At 47.0% G+C, this 23,522-nt stretch overlaps 1 protein-coding gene across 2 annotated transcripts in view; it reads right to left on the bottom strand.

Moving 5' to 3' along the window:
* Positions 1 to 23,522, bottom strand: part of INTS9 (integrator complex subunit 9) — a 508,494-nt gene that overhangs the window by 198,202 nt on the left and 286,770 nt on the right. For both annotated transcript variants that reach the window (XM_086928012.1, XM_086928014.1), the window contains exon 7: positions 16,397 to 16,517. In XM_086928012.1, the coding sequence (XP_086784138.1) occupies positions 16,397 to 16,517 (121 nt within the window). The remainder of the gene's footprint in view (positions 1 to 16,396; positions 16,518 to 23,522) is intronic.

The raw sequence follows: 23,522 nt of genomic DNA, 5'->3' as shown, positions 1-23,522 counted from the left end.
TACCGCCCCGGACGACCGAGAACCGTCGTCGTGAAGTTTCCGGCCTCTACTGTGGGCGAGCCGGGACCTCGGGTGGTGCTGCAGCCGACACGGACGTGGTAAACATCGGCCCTGGTCGGCCATGATGGTCCGGTGCCCCGAGCTGAGACCTGGAACTGCACACAGCCGTGGATAAAAGACGAGTCGCGGTGCTGGACCTCCGAGCTCCGCGGCACAGATTCTCCGCTGGCACCTGCGATTGTGGAGACAATAGGGTGCGAGGCAAAGTGAGCAGCCCGGACCGGACTTTCCCCGGGGGCTACCGGAGCGTGACCATTTACCATCCGAGGCTGTTGTCGGTGGGAGATTTCTCGCCCATTTACGGCTGGTAAGCGGTGTGCGACCTTGTGCGTGTATGTGGGCTCGAGTGTGCTTCGTCATGACCCATTCGCACACTGTAAATTGTTAATCAGATCCCGGCCGCCTGTTGAGCCAGCTCTCTATCCTGCCCGGTGAGTCCCTGGAAGAAGGAGGTTTTTGTGTATACTGGCGGAGGGGGGAGGGCCCCTACAATGAGAGATGTCTTGCTGGCTATTGCAGACTTGCACTCAGCCCTGAAAAGTCGGTGGATGGTCATCAATGCCTCGCAGTCGTCCACTTCTCCTGTCACAGGACCTATGGAGGCGGAAGGACACAAAGAGGAATGGATGCCCGACCTATCTCAGGTTGTTGACGCCGAGGACTCCCAGGGGTGTGCGGTGTTGGATTGCGGGATCAGTGAGCACAATGGCCGGGACTGCGTGTCTGATACCCTTTTTCCCTCACTGCCTGTAGATCCACCTCCTGACCATCGGCGTCTTGCTTTCTTGATGACGACAAGTGTACCCTGGAGGAGTGATTCTGAGTCAGAGTCGCGATATTTGCTGAGGGCCTGGGTGGCCCCTACCGATACTGTTGGTCCATCGAGTTTGCTTGCTCATGTAATGGAGAGATTGTTGACTTCTGCTCGGACTGGCCAGGGTTGAACGCTGACTGTTTATGATACTTCATGGGTGACCCCGGTGCCAAAGTGGAACACGGCTTGTGCTTGAGACCTTGGGGGGTTGGGATGAACGTAAATTGAAGCTCACTTTTCATCTTGTGGGCTTACATGCTTACTGGGTTGTGGGGGGGGGGGGTTGTGATTGGGGCTGGAGCTAGGGCCCTCCTCCGTTTTCTCCCATTTTCGGGGTTCTTACTGGGGTGACAGGCATGCCTATAAGGGGGGGTGGGCCGTGGCCTTCTGCTGGTATGCAGGGTGGGGGGTTGGGGGATGGGATGTGTTTTCTGTTTCTATGGCCCTATTTTTCTTTTTCTTCTTCTTTCTGTATCCTTTCCCTCACTTCTTATATTCTTAGTTACTAGATGAGGGATTGGGGTCCAGTTTCATTGGGAAGACTTTTGTAACATGTACTTATGTAACTTTATTACTGCCTCTTGCTTTCATGAGTAGGACGCTGTGGTCCAGTACATAGCGGTTGTTGCTTCACATCCTGTTTTAGCTTCCCATCTGTGAACCTCTATTGAAGACTATTATTCTGTCTTGAGATTTGCTCAGTGTATGATTTTGCAATATCGCATGCTATAAGATCCTCATACCCTTATTATAAATTGGAATCCTCTCATATCCTGGAACATTGTGTACATATTGACTCATCAATCCTGATTTAATGTGCTACGTCGAACTTTACAATATTGTTGCCTCTCGCTGTGCGAGGCTTTGAATCCTCTTGTGTTGTTGACCAGTGGCTTTTCGGCCTGTGCCTGAACTTTCCTGTAATGCTATAACTGAGGTTTTCCAAATAAAAATTATATTAAAAAAAAATAAAAATACAATAGATTAGCGACGGACAACAGCCATATCCTTGAAAAAGTAACTTTGCACATGGAGAACAAACAAAGAACGCTCAAATTTTTACTGCTGAAGAAATAGAAAACAAGCAAAGCTACCTTAGAAGTCAACCATGTCAGACAAAACTGGAAAATGTATGTGATCCGCTGTGTTTGGGGTTCAGTATGCAGGCTTGAAGTGTGTATTTAAGAATGTGCTGGATCCAGGAAGGCAGAGTGGGAAAGGGGGCAGAGGAAGTCAAGTAGAAGAGAAAAGGTGCTCAAACAATAAAGAATCACAAATGCAATGAACATGGGGGGGGGCGTGGCCAATGTCGGATCGAAGATGGCTGCGTAGTGTGAAGCTCTACTAATTGTTCCTGCCCCGCGTCGGGGAGATATCATCCCCGGAGAGTTGCGGCCTGTTGGGTGACTGCAAGCCGGGACCCACAGTGACTGGTGACGCCGGAAGAGGGGTCCGGCCGGTCTGACGACATCGCGCAGTGGCGCCGCATCCTTAAGGTGCAGCCGGGACTTCCCTGAGGCAGAGCAGCGGGGAAGCAACTGAGGCCCGCGGCGGTGACCGGGGACCGAGCAACGGATCCAGTGAGGCGGGTGGGCGCAATTGTTTGAGCAGGCATACATCGCGACCGCCGCAAGTCTCTTAATGGCGGCGGCGCGCTTCTGACATTGGTAGTCTTCCCTCTGCCCGCCTCATCGGTGCTGACTTCTGCCACACACCCGGGTCAGCAGCGGCCTTGCAGTGCCCGTTTCTGGCTCATCAGTGACTTGTAGTGACCCCCCAGAGGGCCGGGGGGACATGAGAGGGTTGGTGGCCCTCTGTACTTCATCCTGGGACCAAGACAGCTGTGGTGAATTTCCCAGAGTGTCAGTGGAGGTCACGCTGCTGGGCATATTGGCATATAGCTCCCTTGGTGCTCATATCTACCTGGATGGTTGGTCCCCGGAGTTGCCGCTGCTGCTAAGGACCAATTTGAGGGGCCCATCTCCCTGGTGGGAGCCAGAATTGGTGCTGGATCTCCTGGTGCCTGAGCATTGCAATTAGTGTCCTGGCCGGTTGGCTCCACTGTTCTGCGCTGTGAGAGGCGGTGCTTCAGCCTACCTCGAGTACCCCGGTCCGGTTGGGAGCATACTATGGATAGAGCGTTCCAAAGGCTCCGGGTCCCTTGGGATGAAACCAGTGCAGACCAACAAATTGGACCGTTACGCGGTTTCCAAGGACACACAGCAGAACCGGCTGTCTAGAGATGCCACCCAAGGGAGCCTGGGGGAAGAGGAACAGGAATGTTCACTTAAGGATGTTATGGAGGCTATTATTGGAGTCAAAACCTAGCTGGAGCACAAAATGGACACTTATTTATTTATTTTATTTTAGGAGTTTTCTATAGCGCTGGCCAGACCCGAGGGTATCGGAGCGCTTCACAACAGGATATGTAGAAGTCAGATAACGAGTACAATACACACAAAGATAAGCGTTCAGAAAGTCCACAGGTAAAATACGCACAATGATAAGCGTTCAGATAGACCACAGGCGATGAGGGCTGAGTTGTGACGCTGAGGAATAGGGATCCGGGGATCGGAGGTCCTCGTTGAGGTAGAGACGGTCAGGGAGAGTTCTTGCTGACTCGGCAAAGTATTATCCTGAGAGATTCACCTAACGGTGCCGACCCCATGTGATGGGGAGAAAAGAGGGCATGAGGTTGGTTGCAGGTGCGTGCGGTCTGAAGGCTGACAACTTAGAGCCTGAGAGTTACGTAATTGGTTTCGGGAAGGCATGGTTGAGGTAAAGGTCTTTTAGGCGGCTTTTAAACTTTAGAAAGGAGGGAATAGTTCTGCTGTCCACGGGGATGGTGGTTTTTAGGGGTGCTAGGTGGGAGAGAGGCATATCAGAGAGGATTGCGTTTCCGTAGTCCAGTCTGGAAAGCACTAGAGATTGAGCGGCTTGTTTGAGATCCGCAGGTGGAATGTAGGGTTTGATTTTGTTGAGTAGCTTCAGATTGAAGAAGGCACTCTTAGCAAAGTTCTTGATGTGGTTAGTTATGGATAATTTGTGGTCCAGGGTGATTCCCAGTGATTTTACCGAGTTTTTCAGAGTGAGATTCGCGTTGAGAGAATCAATGGCTTTCAGTCACTCCGTCATTTGCGGGTTTTCTTCCTTGTTGGAGATGAGGAGGATCTCTGTTTCACCTTGATTGAGTTTCAGGTGGTTTGATGATAACCACTCTTCGACTTCTTTGAGACTATTATTGAGTCTTAGAATGTTGTTGAGGGAGGAGGATTCAGGTATATCAGGGTGTCATCTGCGTATGGATAAAGTTGGCTTTATTCAGAATGGAGGCGAGGGGTACCATGTATATGTTGAACAATTGAGGGGAGAGAATGGAACCTTGGGGGACGCCTCTGTTCACTAGGGGAAGGTCAGAAGTGAAGGAATTGGTTTTGACTCTCTGGGAACGATTCTGAAAGAAGGACGAGAACCATTGCAGAACCTGTTCTTCTGCACCAACTCTCTCTTTGAGAGCCTTGATGAGAAGACTATGATCTACCGTGTCGAATGCTGCTGACAGGTCAAGGAGGATGAGTAGACAACAATGGTCTGAGTCAAGGGAGTGACGGATGTCCATCGACAATGTTAAGGATTGCAGTTTCGGTGCTACAACCTTTTCTAAACCCTGATTGATGCTGATCTAGCAAGTTGATAGTGTTGATATGTTTATTCAGTTGGCGGAGCATGCATTTTTCCAGAATTTTGGCCAAGAAGGGAAGATTGGAGACCGGTCTGAAGTTATTCAGGTCGTTTGAGTCCAGGCCTGGTTTTTTCAAGAGAGGTGTTACTTTTACCGACCTTGAGGCAGTCTGGTATGGAACCCGTTTTTAGGTAACTGTTTATGATTTCACACCAGAGTGGGGCAAAGGAGAATTTCAGATCTTTGGCCAATTGGGATGGTAGAGGGTCCAAGTTATGGGATGAGGGTTTCGATGTGGCGATTAAGTTGAGAATCTCAGTTTCCGTGACGGGGTCGTCGGCGGACCAGGTAATTGCGGGTCGCCTACTCGAGGTGGTTTCGATTGTTGCCTGGAGGTTGTGGGTTAAAGTCAAGGGAAAGTTCGATCTTGTCGATTTTGTTGTTAAAAAAGTTGGCGAAGTTATCGCATAAGGCTTTGGAGTGCTGGACAAGGGAATTCGACGGTTTGGACGTTTGTTTTTTAATGATGTCAAATAGTTCTCTTGGTCTGTTTTTTGCCTTATCGAGTGCAGTACAAAATAAATTGTTTTTTTCATTGTTGATATGGTTTTTTACTTTCTTCTTGCTGATTTGAGCTTTTCTCAGTGCCTGGAGGAGGGGTTCTTTCTCCAGAGCCGTTCTGAGGCTCTGAGTTGCCTTCTTTTCTCATTGATGTCCTTGTTAAACCATATTCTTGAGGGGATGTTCCTGGTTTTTTTCAGTTTCACGGGGGCGAGTTGGTCTAAGATGTAGGACATCGTTGTGTTGTAGTGTGCTGTGAGTTTTGCAGTAGAGAGGCATTCCGGGGAGATGGGTAGGAGGGAGGATATTTTTTCTTCTAGGTCAACAGTGTTGATCTACAATAGGTTACTTAGACCATGTAGGGGGGGGCTCTGGTGGAGGGCTGATACATGATCGGTTGCAATAGGTGGAATAGGATTAGGTGATGATCCGACCAGTCGACTGGAAGGATGCGGTCTATAGTGACTGCGTCCTGTTGGGCGATGATGGCGTCCAGGATTGCACCTTTGATGTGGCTTTCTTTTGAGCAGTGCTGGGTAAGCTTGTTAGAGTGTAATAGGTCATTCAGTGCTTGTACTGGAACACTATTCTCATCAATCCAGTGGAGATTGAGGTCGTCTAAAATTATGTTGTTAGTGCATCGGAGGGAGCAGTGGGCTATCAGGTCTGAAAGGTGCTCCGTGAACGAGATGGTGTTGCCTGGTGGATGGTACAGGAGGTTACAATGTAGTACTGTGTTTTTGGCGGTACTGTTGTTGGTGGTTAGACATTCAAAGGAGTTGCGGTTAATGGACTCTATTTCAGAAATCAATATGTTATTGTTGTGGATAATTGCCACGCCACCGCCTATTAGGTCCTTCCTATCCTTGTTGATGATAGAGAAGCCTGGTGGTACGAGCATATCCAGAATAGGAGGTGAACAGTCGTTTAGCCAGGTTTCGGTGATGAAGACTATGTCTATGCCATGGTTGAGAATGGTTTCTGCCAGCTCTGTGGCATGCTTCGCGGCGGATCTGCAGTTAATGAGCATGCAGTTCGTGTTGGGTCTTCCTACTTTAGGTTCAGTGGGGATGTTGATGAGGAAGGGTGGTGGTCTAGGGGGTTTAAGGAGGGTTTGATTGCTTCTGAAGCCGGTGATTACCTGGATTGTAGATTGCTCGCCGCTAGGGGTGGTGTATGAGGAGGCCAGCTCGAGCGCTTCCTCCGAAGACATGGCTTCTGCAATTCTACTTGGTCTCGTGGCATGGTGCGGGGAGGGGCAGGGTGCCTGGCTAGGGGGCGGGGTCTTTGCGTGGCTAGGGCGTGTAGGGTGAAGAATGGTGGGAGACGGGTGGGAGTTTAGGGGGGTTGTAAAGCATCAAGAGGTTGGATAAGATGAGATTCAGTCCCTGTATTATAGAGGCGACCTGATTTTCGATACGGACGAGACGACATTCTGTCTCATCTTGAGGGGGGGGGGGGGGGGGGTTGCTTCTGGATGGGGTCACTGAGGCCTGTTGGTGCGTTGGTGGAGAAGTGTTGTCTTTTGGTGTTTGTTAGGTTACTGGATAGGGTACTGGAGTAGGTCGTATGGTGTGGGGGGTCATGGTGTGGTGGTCAGTTGGAGAAGGGTTGAGAGTGGGGGTTGGGAGCCACGGAGGATGTATTGCGCTCGTCTGGAGCAGGTAGGGGGATGTTAGGCTTTATTTGGTGTGGGGAATCAGGGTGTGGTAGTCGTTTGGTCTTGAAGAAGGGTCGAGGCTGGGGGTTGGGAGCCACAGGGGATGTATTATGATCGTCTGGGGGAGATCGAGGGATGTTAAGCCTAGGGGAAGACCTGACGGAAGGCCTATACTAGGGGGCGTGGCCAAGTCCTTGGAGTTGCAGGGAGTGGGAAGGGTTTGGGGTCGAGCACAGGTGGCAGAGGAAGCGGGGGTGAACTGGAGCTGCAAGGAGAGGGGAGAGGGGAGGGTTTGGGGTTGGGCTTAGGTGGCTAAGGATGCGGGGGGAGCTGGGCATGGGGGGCTGGTTGCCCGGCTGGGTGGGGGCATGGGAGAAGGGGGTGATGCGGGTGGGGTTGGAATGAAGAGAGAGGAAGAGGAGATCAAAGGCTTCAAGATTGTCGTTGTTGGCTTGGATCTAGACGGTGCCGTTGGAGTAGATGGTCACCGAGGTGGTCCCGTGGCATGGCAGGTGATTAGGGGGGGTAGAATGAGAGTTTACAGCTGTGGGTCGTGTTGGTGGTTTTGATGATTTGGCGTTTTGCTCTCAAGGTGGAGATTCAAAAGCCGGGTCTGGCTGTATGAAAGATGAGGTCCATTTTCACTTTACCTTTCATGGCAGAGTGATAGATGTCGGCAAAGAGGGATTCTGGGAATTGCCTGAGCAGTTTATGTTTGAGGGATTTTTTTGATTTAGGTGCGAGGTTGGAGGGGAGGGACAACGAAAAGGAGTTTGGATCATGTCGCCTAAAGTAGGGTGAGGAGAGGGGGTTGGGGGGTGTTGTCGTGAGTGAAGGCATTATGGTTAGGTGTCAGTGAGGAAGATAACTTTATGGGGTTCTCCTACTGACCAAGTGGACGAGGCGGGAGAGCTTCCCAGCGGGTTTAAGGGAGACCGATCTTTCTGTAACTGTAGTGCGTTGGAGGGAATAGAGACGTGATCGAGGAGAGCAGGGGAGATAGGGAGAGGGGGAGCTTAAGGTCCGATTAGAGTCAGCAGGTGAGACGAGAATCTAGGAGATCAGTGGGAGGAGGGGAAAGGGGGATCTTGGGACTGCTTAGAGTCTGCAGGTGAGACGCAATCTAGGAGACCAAGGGAAAATAGGGAAAAAGGTATCTAGGGTCCTCTAGAGATTACAGGGGAGTGGATTAATGTTGAAGACCAGCACGAATAGGGGCCGAGGTGTGCTTCCCCCTCCCGCCCCCCCCTAGACAGCGGATCGTCAGTTATGACGAAGGGCTGCGGTCTCTCCACAGACGATGAGTAGTCACTGTGGAAGGTGCTTTTTTACAAGACCAATTCGGGACAGGAGGAGAGAGCCTTGGCGAAGGGAGGAGGTCTGGTTTACTCTGAAAGCGTCTAGTAGAGGGACCCAGGGGCAAGAAGTTGTCACCCGCTTTTATTTCAGGGAGTGACTCATCTGCACCTCCTTCAGTTAAGCAGCCGTTGCTCCCTTGCGTAGGTTTCAGGGAGCGCCCGAATGCTTGTCACCTAGAGTTTCATGGGGAGTTGTCACGATTTACCGCCATTTTGAGATCAGGCAGATCAGGCAGATCAGGGGGGTTTGAGCAGGGTGCTCACGGACTGCCAGTATGTATCTTGGAGAGATGATAGTGGCAGGAGGCTGTCTGGGTTCTTGTTCAAGGCGGTGCTCGCCTGTGCTTTGTTTAGTGTGCCCCTCTTGAGCGTCTGACTCTGAGTGTCTCGTCTAGTTGTCGCTAGGTTTCCGCCATTTTGAGGTCAGGCGGGATAGGGTGATCCGGGCAGGGGCTCCAGTTTAGGTTGTGGCCTTATCAACCTAAACATCAACCTTATTCTGCCGATCTGGGGAAGCTCAACGAAAAAGTCAAGCAGGTATAAAAATAAATAACGACCTCCAGTCTTGTTGGCGATGTCACGCAACTGCAAAGGGAGGTCCATGAGCTCCAGGATTCTCGCAAGCTCGCGGACCTCAAGTTGGATGACTATGAAGGCCGTCTTGAGCGTAATAATCTCTGCATTCTAGGTGTTCCGGAGAAATCTGAGGGGCAATCCCCTGTCCTTATTCCTTAACACTTGCAACCCAAAGGCCTTAGTAAATTATTTGTTATCGGACGAGCTCAGAGGGTCCCGGGCGGCTGTCCCAAACCGGGCGCTCCCCCGCAGCCCAAACAGGCTCGGGTCTTGAACTTTCGTGACAGAGATGGTTTTCTCCAGAACTCCAGAGCAGGGGCCCCCCTTCGTTACAAAAATGCTGACATCTCCTTTTTTCCGGACTTCACACAGAGAGTGCAGAGGCAAAGGAGGTCATTCCTTTCTGTGAAGCGCGACCTCAGAGAGAGGGGCCTGAAATATTCAATGCTGTTCCTGGCGCACCTCCGGGTTGAGGCGGAGGGAAGAGCGTGGTTCTACGACCAACCTGAAGAGGTGGCAGAATGGATCGAATATCGAGGAACGAAGAGCCCGACGGATCGCGGTGCCGGGGAGAATGTGGACACTCGACCTGATTGAGATAAGAGACTTGAGGACGGCAGCCTTTGAACTGAGTAACGGGAATTTGATGTGGGGTGGGCCTGGGAGGGTGGGGTATTTGGTTCTGATTGCCGGGGATGGTAGATTCATATGGTTTTGAGTTACTTGCCTTCTAGGGGCGCTACATGTGACATGGATAACCATGGGGACACGGAGCACACAGTTTCCCCCTTCTTTCTTCCTTTTTGAATTCTTTTCTCGGGTGACAGGCACTCTGCAAGTTTTCGATGGGAAGTTTTAGGCCTAGAGTGCAGGGCAGCGGGAGGGGGGTTGTATGGCCGGGGTGTTTTGTTATGTCTTTATTGTATTCATTATCTCAGCAATGTCTATTGTGATCTTAGATGGGGAAGTGAGCACACTTATTGCACTCTCCGTAAAGGAGGTGAGGAGAATTTTCAATTGGTCATGGCTGCACGTGGGGCGGTGGGATTAAACTGTTGAGCTGGAATGTCAATGGGTTGGGGGACAAGATAAAGAGCTGAGTGGTCCTCCAATACCTCAAGCGTCATGCCCCTGATGTTATCATGCCTCAGGAAACACACCTTATTGGGAATGCATGCAAGGCCTTACATCGGGGGTTACATATTGTTGGCGCATGCAGGATTTACCTCTAGTTCGCAAGGGGTGGGTTTCATGGTGAAGAAATCATTTCCCCTTATGGTGAATAAGACCTGGACAGATGATTGAGGTCCATACGCTGGGGTCTCAGGAGTATGGGAGGGTCAGTCTATTACGTTGTTGTCGGTTTATGTGCCACCTGGCCTACAAGCCACAACCTTTAGGGATCTAGGGGCACTGTTGCTGACCAACACGGAGGGTTTGTTAATGTTGGGAAGAGATCTGAACTCCGTAGTCTCTGGAACACTGGACGCCATCCTCCTTGGGTGGTCGGTTCCGCAACTTGCTGGCTTCCCGATTTCCTTGACACTATGGGTTTGGTAGATGGTTGGCGGTTCTATCACCTGAACACAGTGCAACACACATTCCACTTTGGGACCCATGGGAGCCTATCACACATAGACTACTTCCTTGTCCCCGTGTCCCAAATAGCTCACATTCAGGAGGTAAAACATCTGGCTAGAGGCATCTCGGACCACTCCCCGGTTTGGCTATATATGGTGCCTAGCTATAACCACCGTTTACGGGTGGCCCCCATCAACCTGTGGAATTTCCACAATCCTACAATTCGCAAGGAACTCCTCGCGGCCGTAGATAACTACTTTACCGATAATGAGGGTTCTGTGGAATCCCCACATATCCTTTGGGAAGCCTTCAAAACCGTGATACAGAGTCAGGCCCTTGCTTCAATTACAGGGACGAGGAAGGAACGTCGTAGGGAAATGGAGGCCATTAAGACAGATTAGTCATCTGGAGGCAGACCTGACTTCAGGCGCCACATCCGATAAACTTCACCATCTCACTCTCAAACAGCAGGAATTTAGAGTGTTAGCTACAGACCAGGCAAAATCCCAGGGGAGAGCAGCACTATACGAGGTGGGAGACAAGGCCGGGAACCTGCTTGCTTGGTTGGTTGGAAGGAGTGGGCCAGCCAACTGGTGCCCGAGCTCAATGGGCAGGGCGGTGCGACTCTTACGGATCCCCAAGAAATTGTGGACGGGTTTGCAGCCCATTTCGGCGTTGTCTACACCTCAGTGACTTCTTACTCGGTGGAGGACTCTCGCCAGATGTTGACTGACATAACATTACCCAAATTGTCGGTTACTGACAGCTAATTCTTGGATAGTGCCATCTCCACTGAGGAAGTGGCAACAGCAATCAGCAACAGCAATCAGATCCCTCAATTACGGGCTCTAAAAACTCAAACCAGACAGGCTGGCCCCTTCTCTCAAGAGAATGTACGAAGATGTTAGAGCGAATGAGTGCCTACCCAAAGACCAGAGGACGGGAACCATAATCACCATTCACAAGGAGGAGAAGCCCAAAGAGGAGTGTGGATCATACCGGCCGATCTCCCTTCTAAACGCAAAGCCTAAGATCCTGGCTAAACTGCTGGCTAACTAGCTGATCATGGTGATTGAGGCACTGGTCCATCCAGACTAATCGGGTTTTATTCCGCATCGGAATAGGGCACTTAATCTTTGTAGAGTACACGGCGTGCTGGGAAGGGCGGCCTCCATCCTAGAACCAGCTCGTATAGTCTCTCTCGATACCACCAAGGCATTTAACACCATTGAATGGCCGTATCTTTGGGCAGTGCTGGAGAAGATGGGGTTCGGCCCGGAATATATTTATTGGGTACAATTACTATATGATCAGCCTCCTGCTCAAGTAGTAGTCAATCTTAAGAAATCAGCAACCTTCGAGTTGAGCCGCGAGACCCGGCAGGGATGTCCATTGTCCCCCCTCCCGTTTGCTCTAGCGCTGGAACCATTGGCGGCCTGGATCAGCAGGGACCCAATGATCTGGGGGAGGCGTTGGACGCCGGAGTGGGAGGACCGCATCTCCCTCTAAGCAGACACTATTTTATTGTATCTGACTGATCCGAGGCGGTCCTTGATTGTGGCACTGGATATCCTCACTGCTTTCGGTCGATTTTCCGGTTATTCGATTAACTGGAGTAAGTCCCTGCTTTTTGTGGTGGCGGAGGTGCCGCCGGTCTCACCGAAGGGGTGTCCAATACAAATACGCACTGACGGTTTTAAGTACCTGGGGATCTTTCTTTCCATGGATCCTTCACTTCGTTATACCCAGAATTTACGTCCCCCTTTGATCAGGCTGTGAAAAGACATACTACATTGGAAGTCGCTTCCCCTTTTCCTACTGGGAAAGGAGGCTCTTTTCAAGATGATGTCTTTGCCTCTGTTTCTATAAGTTTTACAGAACTCCTTGGACCCAGTCCCGGCTTCATATTTCAGGGAGGTAGAGGGCTTCCAGCGAGATCTATTGTGGGAAAGAAAGCCATGCATCGCTCTTGGTAAACTCCCCTTGAATTGGTATGATGGTGGTATTGGCCTCCCCGATACTAAAAAGTATTATTGGGCGGCTCACCTAGCCTCCATCAATCACAGTACCTAAGCCCGACCTGAAGATCAAGGCTATAACAAGGACAAAAGGTTGCTCTCTGGTGGGAACTACAATAGAGCTCTTTATTCCAAACCGCGACGTTTTCCACTTACGGGCCCCACCAAGCACTCAGTACATGTGTGGCACACAGCCTCTAAGGGCCTGGGTTGGGATCGAAGACTTACCCTTGTGACACCACTATGGGACTTAGAACGCTGGGTAGTTTGTGGAAAAGTAAGGAGTTTGACAAATGGGACCTAATAGGCCTCTCAAGCATTGGTGACCTATGGAACAAGACAGACGTTAAACCATTCTTGGCACCGCAAAAGCAATTTGACTTGGCTGACTCGGAGTACTTCCGCTATACGCAGGTTAGGCACGCCCTGGGATCCCGTTTGCAGCGTGGAACTGCCCCTCCCGAATCCTCCCCATTGGAAGATAGAGTTTTTGGACGGTCACATCCCAGACAGGACTATCTCGCTAAAATACAAAAAGCTCATCAATAACATGCCAGACCCTCTCCATGCACTTCGAGAGAAATGGTCCAAAGATGGTATTGAAATGGACGACGAGGAATGGCAGGACGCTGTGTCCTCGCCCAGAGTAGTTGCCATACCTGCTCGCCTCCGACTGATCCAGCTTAAAATCCTCCATAGGGTGTATGTGACTGGACCTCAACTAGTACGGATGGGGAGATCGGACGGGGTGAGTGCAGATGGGGGTACGGTCAGGAGGCCACTTTTATGCATATAATTTGGGAATGCGACGCCATACAATCTTACTGGCGCCTCATACACGACACCATTAATGCAGTCTTGTCCACACATCTTCGACTAGAAGCCCGCAGATGCTTATTGAATATATGGGAGCCGAATGACCTTAATACCTACACAATACAGTGGGCTACTTTGGGGCTTATGATTGCCGATAGAAATATTGCTCAGCGGTGGGGTTCATTACTCCCACCTACAGTGCGAGACTGGGACTTGGACTGGTCAATGTTCCGGGAGAAAACAGTGTTTGTGTCCCGAGGGTGACCTAAGAACTGGACTCGAATATGGGGTTTGTGGAATGCCTACTGGGGGGGATATATGTTAACCTCCCCTTGCTACATGTAATGAGGATCCCCTTCGCCCTAGACTTTCTGGGCTATATTCTGTAAAATTCATCCATCATCTGTAATGTGACTGTAATGCCGAGTTTGTTAATAAAAAGTATTTTTAAAAAAAAACAAATGCAATGAACTACATCTGGTGTCTTCTAAGAGAGCCATGCACGGAGAATACTAGTTAATAAATCTATTCATACAACAAATGAGATTGCATGATTGTCCCTTATTACGAATGTCAATGTCTTCTATTCAAATAGTAATACTGTCAGAGACAGAATTTTCTAGCTCTCAATTTCAAACCACAATAAATTTAAGAGGCAGGTCCACAAGATGAGAGATTCTGGATTTGAGCGCAGATGGTAGCACTATGAATATCTTTTTATGAGTTTGGCACGGTTTATTGTTCTACAAAAATATGCAGCATCATGGCATGTCGTGGCGAATACTAAGGAATAACTAGCACACAGCATTAGAGCTGGGTTCCCAGAATCCTGTTATGGGGAGCTATTTCATGATGAAAGCAGAACTGATAATGCAGCGTAATAGAGTGTAAACAATGCCATCTGTGGATGTTGTATGAGGGTGTGTATGAGAGAGTGCAAGTGAATGTGCATGTGTTAGTTTGAAGAGGGTTTGGAGTCCACGTGCTGAGGACAGGAAGGGGGCACAGTGAATAGGTACTGGGCTACCCTTATTCCTTGAAATCTGGGTTTGAATATACGGTATGAAAACACTGGTTCCTACAGAAAAGATTGCAAGCAAAACGTATTTATTCAAAGACTGAGTGAGTGAGAAATCCCCCCCACCCAACAAACAAAAAGACCAATGTTTTTAGACAGCAGAACATTTGTAATCCATACAAATAGTCACTCTGGTATCGAAATTTAAGACAAAATAAATTGCATTCGACAAGGTGCTCGTTGAAACAAGTGCACAATGCAAGAGGGCGTGCTCGTGAGATAGAAAAAGAAATAAAAAAACAACACTAATGGTTTAGATCCACTTGAGATCACAGCTGGATGCCTCTGGATTTTGTAATGAGTGAAAGCAGATAACTATGGTACAACATTACACCCTGTACTTGATGAATTAAAAAATATAAGCAGTACGATCATAAATTATTGTCGATGTTTTGACCCCTTATCTTGAGATGAATTCCATTGGGGTTTTCTCCGGAAAAAGGTAAAGATTCATTTTTGTCAAAAAATTGGTGTCCGAGAAGAAAAATCTGTCCAAATGGTCCAGAGGCGGATTTCTATGTGTCTTGGAAGTGCAGTGCAATGACATTCGTGCTGGTTACTTACCTGTGGTGCTCAACAGTGGGGCTAAGCAGCAACCGGTAATAGAATCCTGTGCAAGGGCATCACCGGTCTTCCCTGAGAGCAGGAAGCAAGACTCCGCAGAGCCCTCAAGAGCTGACCAGGGAGTCAATACCCGGCAGGTAAAGTGACGTCTACCCAGATACATGGGATTCTATCACCAGTTGCTTCTTGGCCCCATTCTTTAACACCAACAGTATGTAATTAACCCAGGGGTTACTGGGCCCTTAGGGGGTGTTGCATGTGGGTCAACTGGAGTACAGGTGTGTGGCATGTGAGTCTAGACAGATTTCGGCGCATCAACTGAGGCTGCACAGAGTCTACCCGATTGGGTTTCAGTGCAAGTCAGTTGGTGCTGGAAACCTTAGGGGTGGGGGGGCAGTGTTCTTGGCCGCATAATGGCGTGACTCGCTTGCTAAAGAGCTTCACTACGGACTATAATTACAAATCTTCTTCTCTGAAAGGAAGTGCATATCCAACACCATTTTATATCTAGGGCTTGCAGGACAGAGGGACAGAGCCTGCAATGGAAATACCCTCCTTGACCTTTGCATATTTAAAGAATCTCACTAATTACAGGTAAGATAACACTACTGAATTCCAAGGAGAACTTTACCAATGACATCTGCCTCCCAACAAGCAAGCCTAAAAACTCTACATAATACATAAACCCCTAGCCCGATGAATCGCACCAGTCCTAAGTTGAATGTACTGGCTTCCAGCTGAGAATTATATTTGGAACATTAATGCTCAAAGCAGCAAGCACAATGCCCCTGTATACTCGAAGGAGAAACTGCGCAGAGAGATAAAAAAAGGGATCCAGAGGTAAAATGTCATTTAAAAAATGAAGTTCAAAGGGCTCCAGCTGGTGGTAGGAGTTGTAACATGTGAAGCCACTACTCTATGAAATCACTTATCTGAAGAACTTAGACTTTGTCCCCGCTTCAGAGGAGACACTTTTAGTGAATGCCCCCTGGCCAGCATTTAGGGTAAATCAGCGCTATATAAGCACAATGAGGATGATGATGATGAGGCACTCTTCAAGGCCTCCATCAATAAGTTTCCAAAATGTGAGCCTTTCCAAAGTAGGCCTCACGTCTGACAAAATACATTTTGAAGCTAATGACCGTACAAAAAAAATCATCATTTCCATATTAAAATGTCTATGGTGGCAATAGGCATTTCAGTGCATGGCTGGGGAAACAATTAGATCAGGTCCGTGAAAACAGTAGGAAACAAACATTTATAAGAGATAATAAATCAATTGTTTTCCCACTGCCCATTTAAATTGAGATCATCTACAAGCCTATATTAAAAAACATTGTCACTTTGTAATTTTTTTTTTTGCATTTTACACGAAAATTACTCACAATTTTCCCAAATTCCCATACAGATCCTGAAAATGTGCAGCAGGCTATATATCTGTGCCACGGTGGCATGTAGTGCTTCATAAGTTTTATATTTTTAACTGTATATTCCTAGGGTCCAGCTTGTGCCCAGCAGATGTCCTTTACATTTTTTTCAATAACAGTACAGTACTAAATATGTTAGGTGTAGACGGGCTCTGTTGTACAGTGAATTTTTAAAGTTAGTAATATTGCATATATACTTACAATTTTTTGAGAATACCCCACCAGCTGGATCTTGCTCAGGGCCGAATTCACCTCTTGCATGGTGTAACACTTTCTCCATGTCGCTACCTCCACCGCATCCTTTAAAGGGGCAGGAAGCAACCTGTGGGCAAACCATATTTAAAAAGTAAAAATTAAGGCTGACCTCATAGTTCCATAAAGAACAACGGCCATCCAATTTATTAAACGGAAAAACTCTGTCCACCATTTCACAGGCTTTTGATATATCCAGCATGAAAGGGTCAACTTCATGAGGAAGAAGCTATTTAAAGAAAATAACTCTTGCGACACACATCTTCATATAATATAAAATGTTTACCCAGCCACATAAGGAAGCAAAGCTTAGTCCCTTTAAAAGAACGACTGATGAACTCCATCTAGTCTTGAATACAGAGCTTTGAGTGAAGGTGTTCAATGTAATCAGAAAAGCTGTTCAGTTACACACATGAACAAATAATGCACGGAATATTTCTTAGGGTGCCACAACAAATGATGCAAAACAGAAAACAAAAAAAATGTTGATCCTCTCAATTTAGTGGAGAGCAGTCACAATGAAACACATCTCTAATCCCAGGCGTGTGTTTTCTGGCTGAGTTTTAGAGAATGTTTTACTAATGTACGTCTATGACAAAGCATAAAGTCAATTTGGCAGACGCAGTTCCACAAGAAATACTTTAACCCTATGCTGAATGGCCACTTTCTGATACACTGTATCAAAATGGGCTCCCTCCGCCCTGATAAGACTAGCACATGTCAATGCACACTATGGCTGAGTATAACTCAACCAATGCATCTATGTCAAAAACAGCTGCTCAGATCACACAGCAATTCAAAAGCACTTCATTGTTATCTACCAGGGGTCTGTGGTGCCGCGCTGCACTGTATTGTAATGTTATTGTTTCCAGAAAACACTGCGTACGTGTTCATTCACATGCTGCATCACCACTGGTGGTCCTCGGAAACATGTCATGTTACCTCCAGAAGAGGCGGTGGCTGTGCCGGGGAAGGGGATACATGCATGAGTGTGTCAAGCCCACTGAGCCTCCAGGATTGGGCAGTTCCTCAAGCTGGGGCAGCCTGCTAGCGGGAGGTCTGTTTGTTCACCTTTGCGGGTGCACTGGCAGCAAATACTGCATATTCTGACTGACAGCATAAAGTTAAAGCAGCATGAAGGAAAGGTATGTGCTTGGCAGAAGATCAGCATATTCTGATGCCAATGGTGCCTGCACATTTTGCCAGTTGATATCACTATGCTGCTTTACTAGGTGCCATGACGTGAAAACTAATGAAGTGGGGAAGTAATACAACGCAACATAACAATCATAATGTGTATTTATAAAGAGCACTTTCAGCCAGAAGGGTATCTTGCCGCTAAATAACAGAGGTTTATTGTTGCCCAACTCAATGGTACTCATGTTATTGACCTCAGAAGGATGAAAGGCTGAGTGGAACCGCCGGGATTTGAAACTGGGACCATGAGGTCGAACACAGGCCCCTACAGATGTATTAGTCCACAAAGCCACCGGACATGGCTTCAACAAAACAAAGATCACTCTCGCTTCTGAAATGTTTACCAGCTGCTGTCCTAGAGAAGCCTGAATTCATACGGAATGAGCTATTTTTCAGAAAATCTGTTCAGGAAATTATGCGGGTTATTGGGCGTTAAAGTTATCTGGACTAAATCAGTCCTATATGTATTGCCTGGCTGAATTCCCCATTAATGGGATGGGTGGCTATCAGAATAGTGTGGGAACCATTGCAGTTGTGGAGAGTCTGAATGCCCTTAGATAAGGTGAAAATGTTTACCAAATGTACTAGATGTGCCACTGAATATTTTCTGTGCCACTGATGGGCAGATTTCTAACTAAAATGGCCCTTCTCCTAAGGCTGTTACAAGTTTTTGGAGTCATGTCGAAACTTATCCAAACATAGAGCCTGATTTAAATGTCTGCAGACGGGTTACTCCGTCACAAAGGACACGGATATTCCGTCCACCGAAATATATATTCCATTACACCTATGGGATTTATATTTCAGCAGGCAGGTTATCCATCACTATTGTGACGAGTAACCCACCAGCCAAGATCTTAATCAGGCTCTTGATCTTAATGGACTTGGAAAATGTTCTTTCCTCGGCATTCTATAGGCTGGTGCTATCTTATTTGGAGGATGAACTGAGGGTGCCTCACTAAGAGACCTACTACATTGTGGCCGTACTACAAAAATGACGGTATTGGCAATCATTCTCTGCTCCTGTAAGACATATCAGGACTGGTGGCAGCTCTGCCGGGCACAAGGCATACAACACATACTTTTTGGAATGTCACGGCAGATATCCCATACTCCTATATATTTAGCCGAATGCCTGCTTTGTGATAATACAGTATTCATGGGAGTTGCTTATGCTCTTCGCCGTCAAGTGGGAGGCACGCAGGAATTGAAGTTGGCTAGCCCATTGTATGACGATGGCCAACTCCTTATTTATGATAGGTTTATCGCCTGCTCCGGAAATCTGGGAATGAGGTTCTGATCTGTCGCTTGTCCAGGCTTTCCAAGAACGCCAGACATGCACAGGGATCACAACACGCACAGTAGCATAACTTTGTGTGTTGTGGTTTGCCAATGGACCTCTGCACCAGCGCACACAGTATGAGATAGATGGAAAGAAGACTTGGATGGTTGACTTATGTGGTCCGTAATAATAGATCCAGAGGTATTTAGTACAAATACCTGTTAAAGTCCTATGTGACTCCTCTAATGATCCACAGAAATTAACCATTTAAATAACTTGGGTAGTCGTTTTTTTTTTTAATTGGCAGGGTTGTGCAATTATGTCTTAATTTTGGGACGCTGTGGTGGTGATTGCTATTTTGAAGCAGAGGTAGCACGTCACTTTGCCCATTAGGGTTTTTGCTGACAAAAACACTTACCTTAGGTTTTCAGTATTGGGTCTATCATCGCCAAATGCTTCATAGGATCACCTTTGACAGCAGCATACCCTCCAGCCCATCTAGTTATAAGATATTAGGGAAAGGGTGAACAATAAAGGGATGACTCCAAAATATAATGCACTAAAATGCACTATGAGGCCTGCACATTCTGTGATGTAAAATTAAATAGAGGCAGAGAACAATGAAAGGAACGTTAAGCCTTCAAACATGAGCATGTAGACTGGTGTGACGTAGGAGGTAGCGGTACCTTGTACTACGCAGAAGACATTTTCAGCTGGGTTAGATCATAACGATTTACTGTGCATGAATTCTGTTAAACATCTTCCGTTAGCCTTGACCAACGCGTGGCAACAATACCAGTGTAAGGTAACTCTCAATACATTTGTAAACAAATGTTCCTGCTCGCCTCCTGACTTACCCTACAACTATGGAGACAGTTTATTGTTTGTAATTTGTGTATAACAGTCGCAATCTTACTAACAGTCTTGGGCTAAGAAAAAAAGGATAAAGGAATAAATAAAATGACCTTACATTTTCCAGGACTCCTTTCTGTAGGTTAATGTTTTGGAATAGCAGAATCTTTCTTCTGGAGATCAACATTTTTCTTGAATTCTTGAAAATAAGGACAGTACCAGAGATGAAGTAAGTTGATGGCTCACACAGCTGCCAATTGTGTTCAGTGGTACAAACCTAATCATTGCAGAACCCACAGAGTCTGCAAGCAACTTAGACGCAAATATCTTTCAGGATAACTATGTGCCATTTACCCAACTGGACATAAAGACAAGACTCCTCTAATTACAGCTATGATCCTTCTACCAGTCCAGCTGTGCGACTCTCCAGGAAGCCTGGGACTGAAGGGCACAGTGAGGTTTGGTCTTGTGCAGATCATCAAAGTCCCTGCAAGGCACTGAGAAGTCAGAGGAAAGCACAATGTTGCGGGAGGTAGTTAGAGGATATGCAAGGTGTCTGTGGTCACTTTACCTACACTTGTAGTGCAGTACTTCCCATTAAACTTACAAGTAACCTTGTAGATTGTTGTGAAGACTACATCTTTCCAGTATCGACGAGGGATCTGGACCCCAGACATGCCGCATTTTCCCTCGAAGACCCTTGTTGGAATACTTATTTGGAGTGTGATGTGGTTTCCATTGTGTTCATGTAGTGTTTGTTTTCAATGAATGACTCCAACCACCTTTGAGAGTCATGTATGTACTGTGGATGCAGTTGGTACCATGGTGAGTGCCTGCCAACTCATTTTAGCCATCTGTGACATAATTATACTCGGTGGGCAGCCGTCCCCTTTTAGGGTGCCATCTTAATTTGGGACTGTTCGCTCATTGGAACCTTACTTTAAAGCATAAATGCCATCTTCGATTGAGCAAGTTTCGATATTTCCATTTTTTTGCATGAGTTCAGTTTTAGCCTGAATAATTAGAAGAAATATCCTATAATGGAAAAATACATACATTCGATCACTTTTGTGTTTTAATCCTTGTTGAAGTACTTCTGCAACCTGTTTAGGATTACATCAGCAATCTTTTGAACAAAAACTTTGGATTGGAGGTTTTTTAAAATATTTTTTGTATCCTGTACTCTGCATCATGAATGGTATATCTGTTCCTGCTCAGTTCTTGAAAGATCCAGGCAAATCTCCTTTAATTTAGCTTCGTTGGAAAGAGACATTTGAGGCATATTTAGATGTTATAGAGGGTGATACCTTCACCAATAAGAAAAAAGAATGCTTATTAATACATAATTTGGGTCCTGAAGGCTGATCAGTTTTGAAAATCTTACCAATACTAGAGGTCAAGTATCAGGTTCATCAAAAACTGCTGCTGGAGAAGAAGTTTCTGCTGAACTAGTTGATGAATTTGCATAAAAGATTCTTACTGCACAAAAATGTTGTTTTAGAAAAACAGGTTTTTACAAAGTAATCAACAACTAGAAGAGTCTATACGTGACTTTGTATCAGCCTTAAGGAAACTAACCACGACTTTCAACTATTGAGGATTTAAGATTGGAGAGGAGTTGGCCTAACGGCTAGGGCGGTCGACCTCGAATCTGGGGAACTGGGTTCGAGTCTTGGCAATGACGCTGAACATCCTGTGATTCTGAGCAAATCACTTAATCTCCCTGTGCCAAACAAAAATGAATGTGTCCTCATGTAACATAACATTGCTTTGTAAAGCGCTCTGATACCCGATTCGGGTCAAGTTTGCGCTCTATAAAACTCAGCAAAAAAAAACTCCTACAAGATCAATAAATTGAAAGAGCGAAAAATCGTAAGATACCAGAAAGATTATTGTCAATAGAAGATACATATCTTGAGTACGCCATAACTCTTGCAAGAGCTATCGAAAATTCTGATGTCTATTTTGAGGAACTATCAACTCCCACTGAAGTTGTACCAGCAAAGGAAGTAAATGCTCTTTGTAGTATAGATGATCATAAGGAAGAACACAATGAATTTATAAGAATTCTTGGGGCAAATCTCAAAATCATCCATGCAATATTAAGAAAGGTGCAGTGAATCCCAAGTGTTTCAGATGAGATAGCAAATCACATTTAACTTTTGCAAAGTCATGTACAGTGTTATCGCAGACTTGCTTTAAATGTAATACTAAAGGGCATTTTGCAACATTGTATCGCAGCATATGGAAAATAACTGTTGCTCAACTTGAAGAATGTTGATCCAATGTGTCAGATGAGGGTAATGATGTCGTTTTGACGGTAATCACTGTAGTAATGAGGATATTATTCAATGTGTAGCCACATTGAAATCTTTCAAAAGGAAACCTCTTTATTGTAATAGTTATATGAATGATGTTAATGTGCAATCGATGTCTGACTCTTGATCGCCATTTACAATAATTGGCTCAGACATTTTTAGTAAACTTAGCCCTCTGAATTTGATGCCTTTGAGCAACAAGATTTTTGCTTACGGTGACAAAAGAAATTGAGGATCAAGAGAAATTTGAAGGAGTAATATAATTTGGGGTCAATAAAGCTTGATTTACTATTTATGTGGCAAAAAAGGGTTCTAATTTGTTAGGATGGAACGATCCAGAGAAACTTGATATGATTTTGGACCCCAACCACCCCGATTGTGTGATATTCAAACCTAAAATAATGTACAGAGGTAGTATCCAATCAATCAATGGATAGAGAAGTTTCCAGCTTATAGCCTTGCAAAGCTGAAACGTTTCCAGCATAACAGTTTTAAAAGAAAGAGCCACTGCTGTGGTGCAGTTGTTGAGGTATTCGGGACCTATGTCGTGGAGCACTTTGTGTGCGTTGGTGAGGAGCCTGAACGTGATCCTTTTGTTGATGGGGAGCCAGTGCAGGTCTCTCGGGTGGGCTGATATGTGGCTGTGGCAGGGGATGTCGAGGATGAGTCGTGCGGATACGTTCTGTATGCGTTGGGGTCTTTTCTGAAGTTTGACTGTGGTTCCTGCGTATAGGGCGTTCCCGTAGTCTAGACGGGTGGTGACGAGGGCCTGGTGACCGTCTTTCTGGTTCCGGTAGGGATCCACCGGAAGATCTTACGGAGCATGCGCAGGGTGTTAAAGCATGAAGATGAGATAGCGTTGACTTGCTTGGTCATCGTGAGAGAGGAGTCCAGGATGAATCCCAGGTTGCGTGCGTGGTCAGTGGGTGTCGGTGCGGTGCCCAGTTCTGTGGGCCACCAGGAGTTGTCCCAGGCGGTTGGGGATGGTCCGAGGATGAGGACCTCTGTCTTGTCTGAGTTCAGTTTCAGACAGCTGAGTTTCATCCATTCAGCGACGTTTTTCATTCCTTCCTGGAGGTTGAGTTTGGCGGGGGCTGGGTCTTTGGTGAGGGAGAGTATCAGCTGGGTGTAATCGGCCTATGAGATGATGTTGAGGTTGTGTTTGCGTGCGATGGTGGCGAGGGGGTTCATGTAGATATTGAAGAGGGTTGGGCTGAGCGATGAGCCTTGGGGTACGCCGCAGATGATCTCGGTGGCCGCGGAGCGGAAGGGAGGGAGGCGGACTCTCTGGGTTCTGTCGGAGAGGAACGAGGAGATCCAGTCCAGGGCTTTACCTTGGATCCCGGCGTTGTGGAGGCGGGTTATTAGGGTGCGATGGCAGACTGTATCAAAGGCAGCTGAGAGGTCTAGGAGGATGAGGGCGGTA

This window comes from Lissotriton vulgaris, chromosome 6, assembly GCF_964263255.1.
Source record: "Lissotriton vulgaris chromosome 6, aLisVul1.2, whole genome shotgun sequence".
Taxonomy (NCBI): domain Eukaryota; kingdom Metazoa; phylum Chordata; class Amphibia; order Caudata; family Salamandridae; genus Lissotriton; species Lissotriton vulgaris.
The sequence above is the reverse complement of the archived record's forward strand: the minus strand, read 5'-3'. Positions and strand labels throughout refer to the sequence as shown.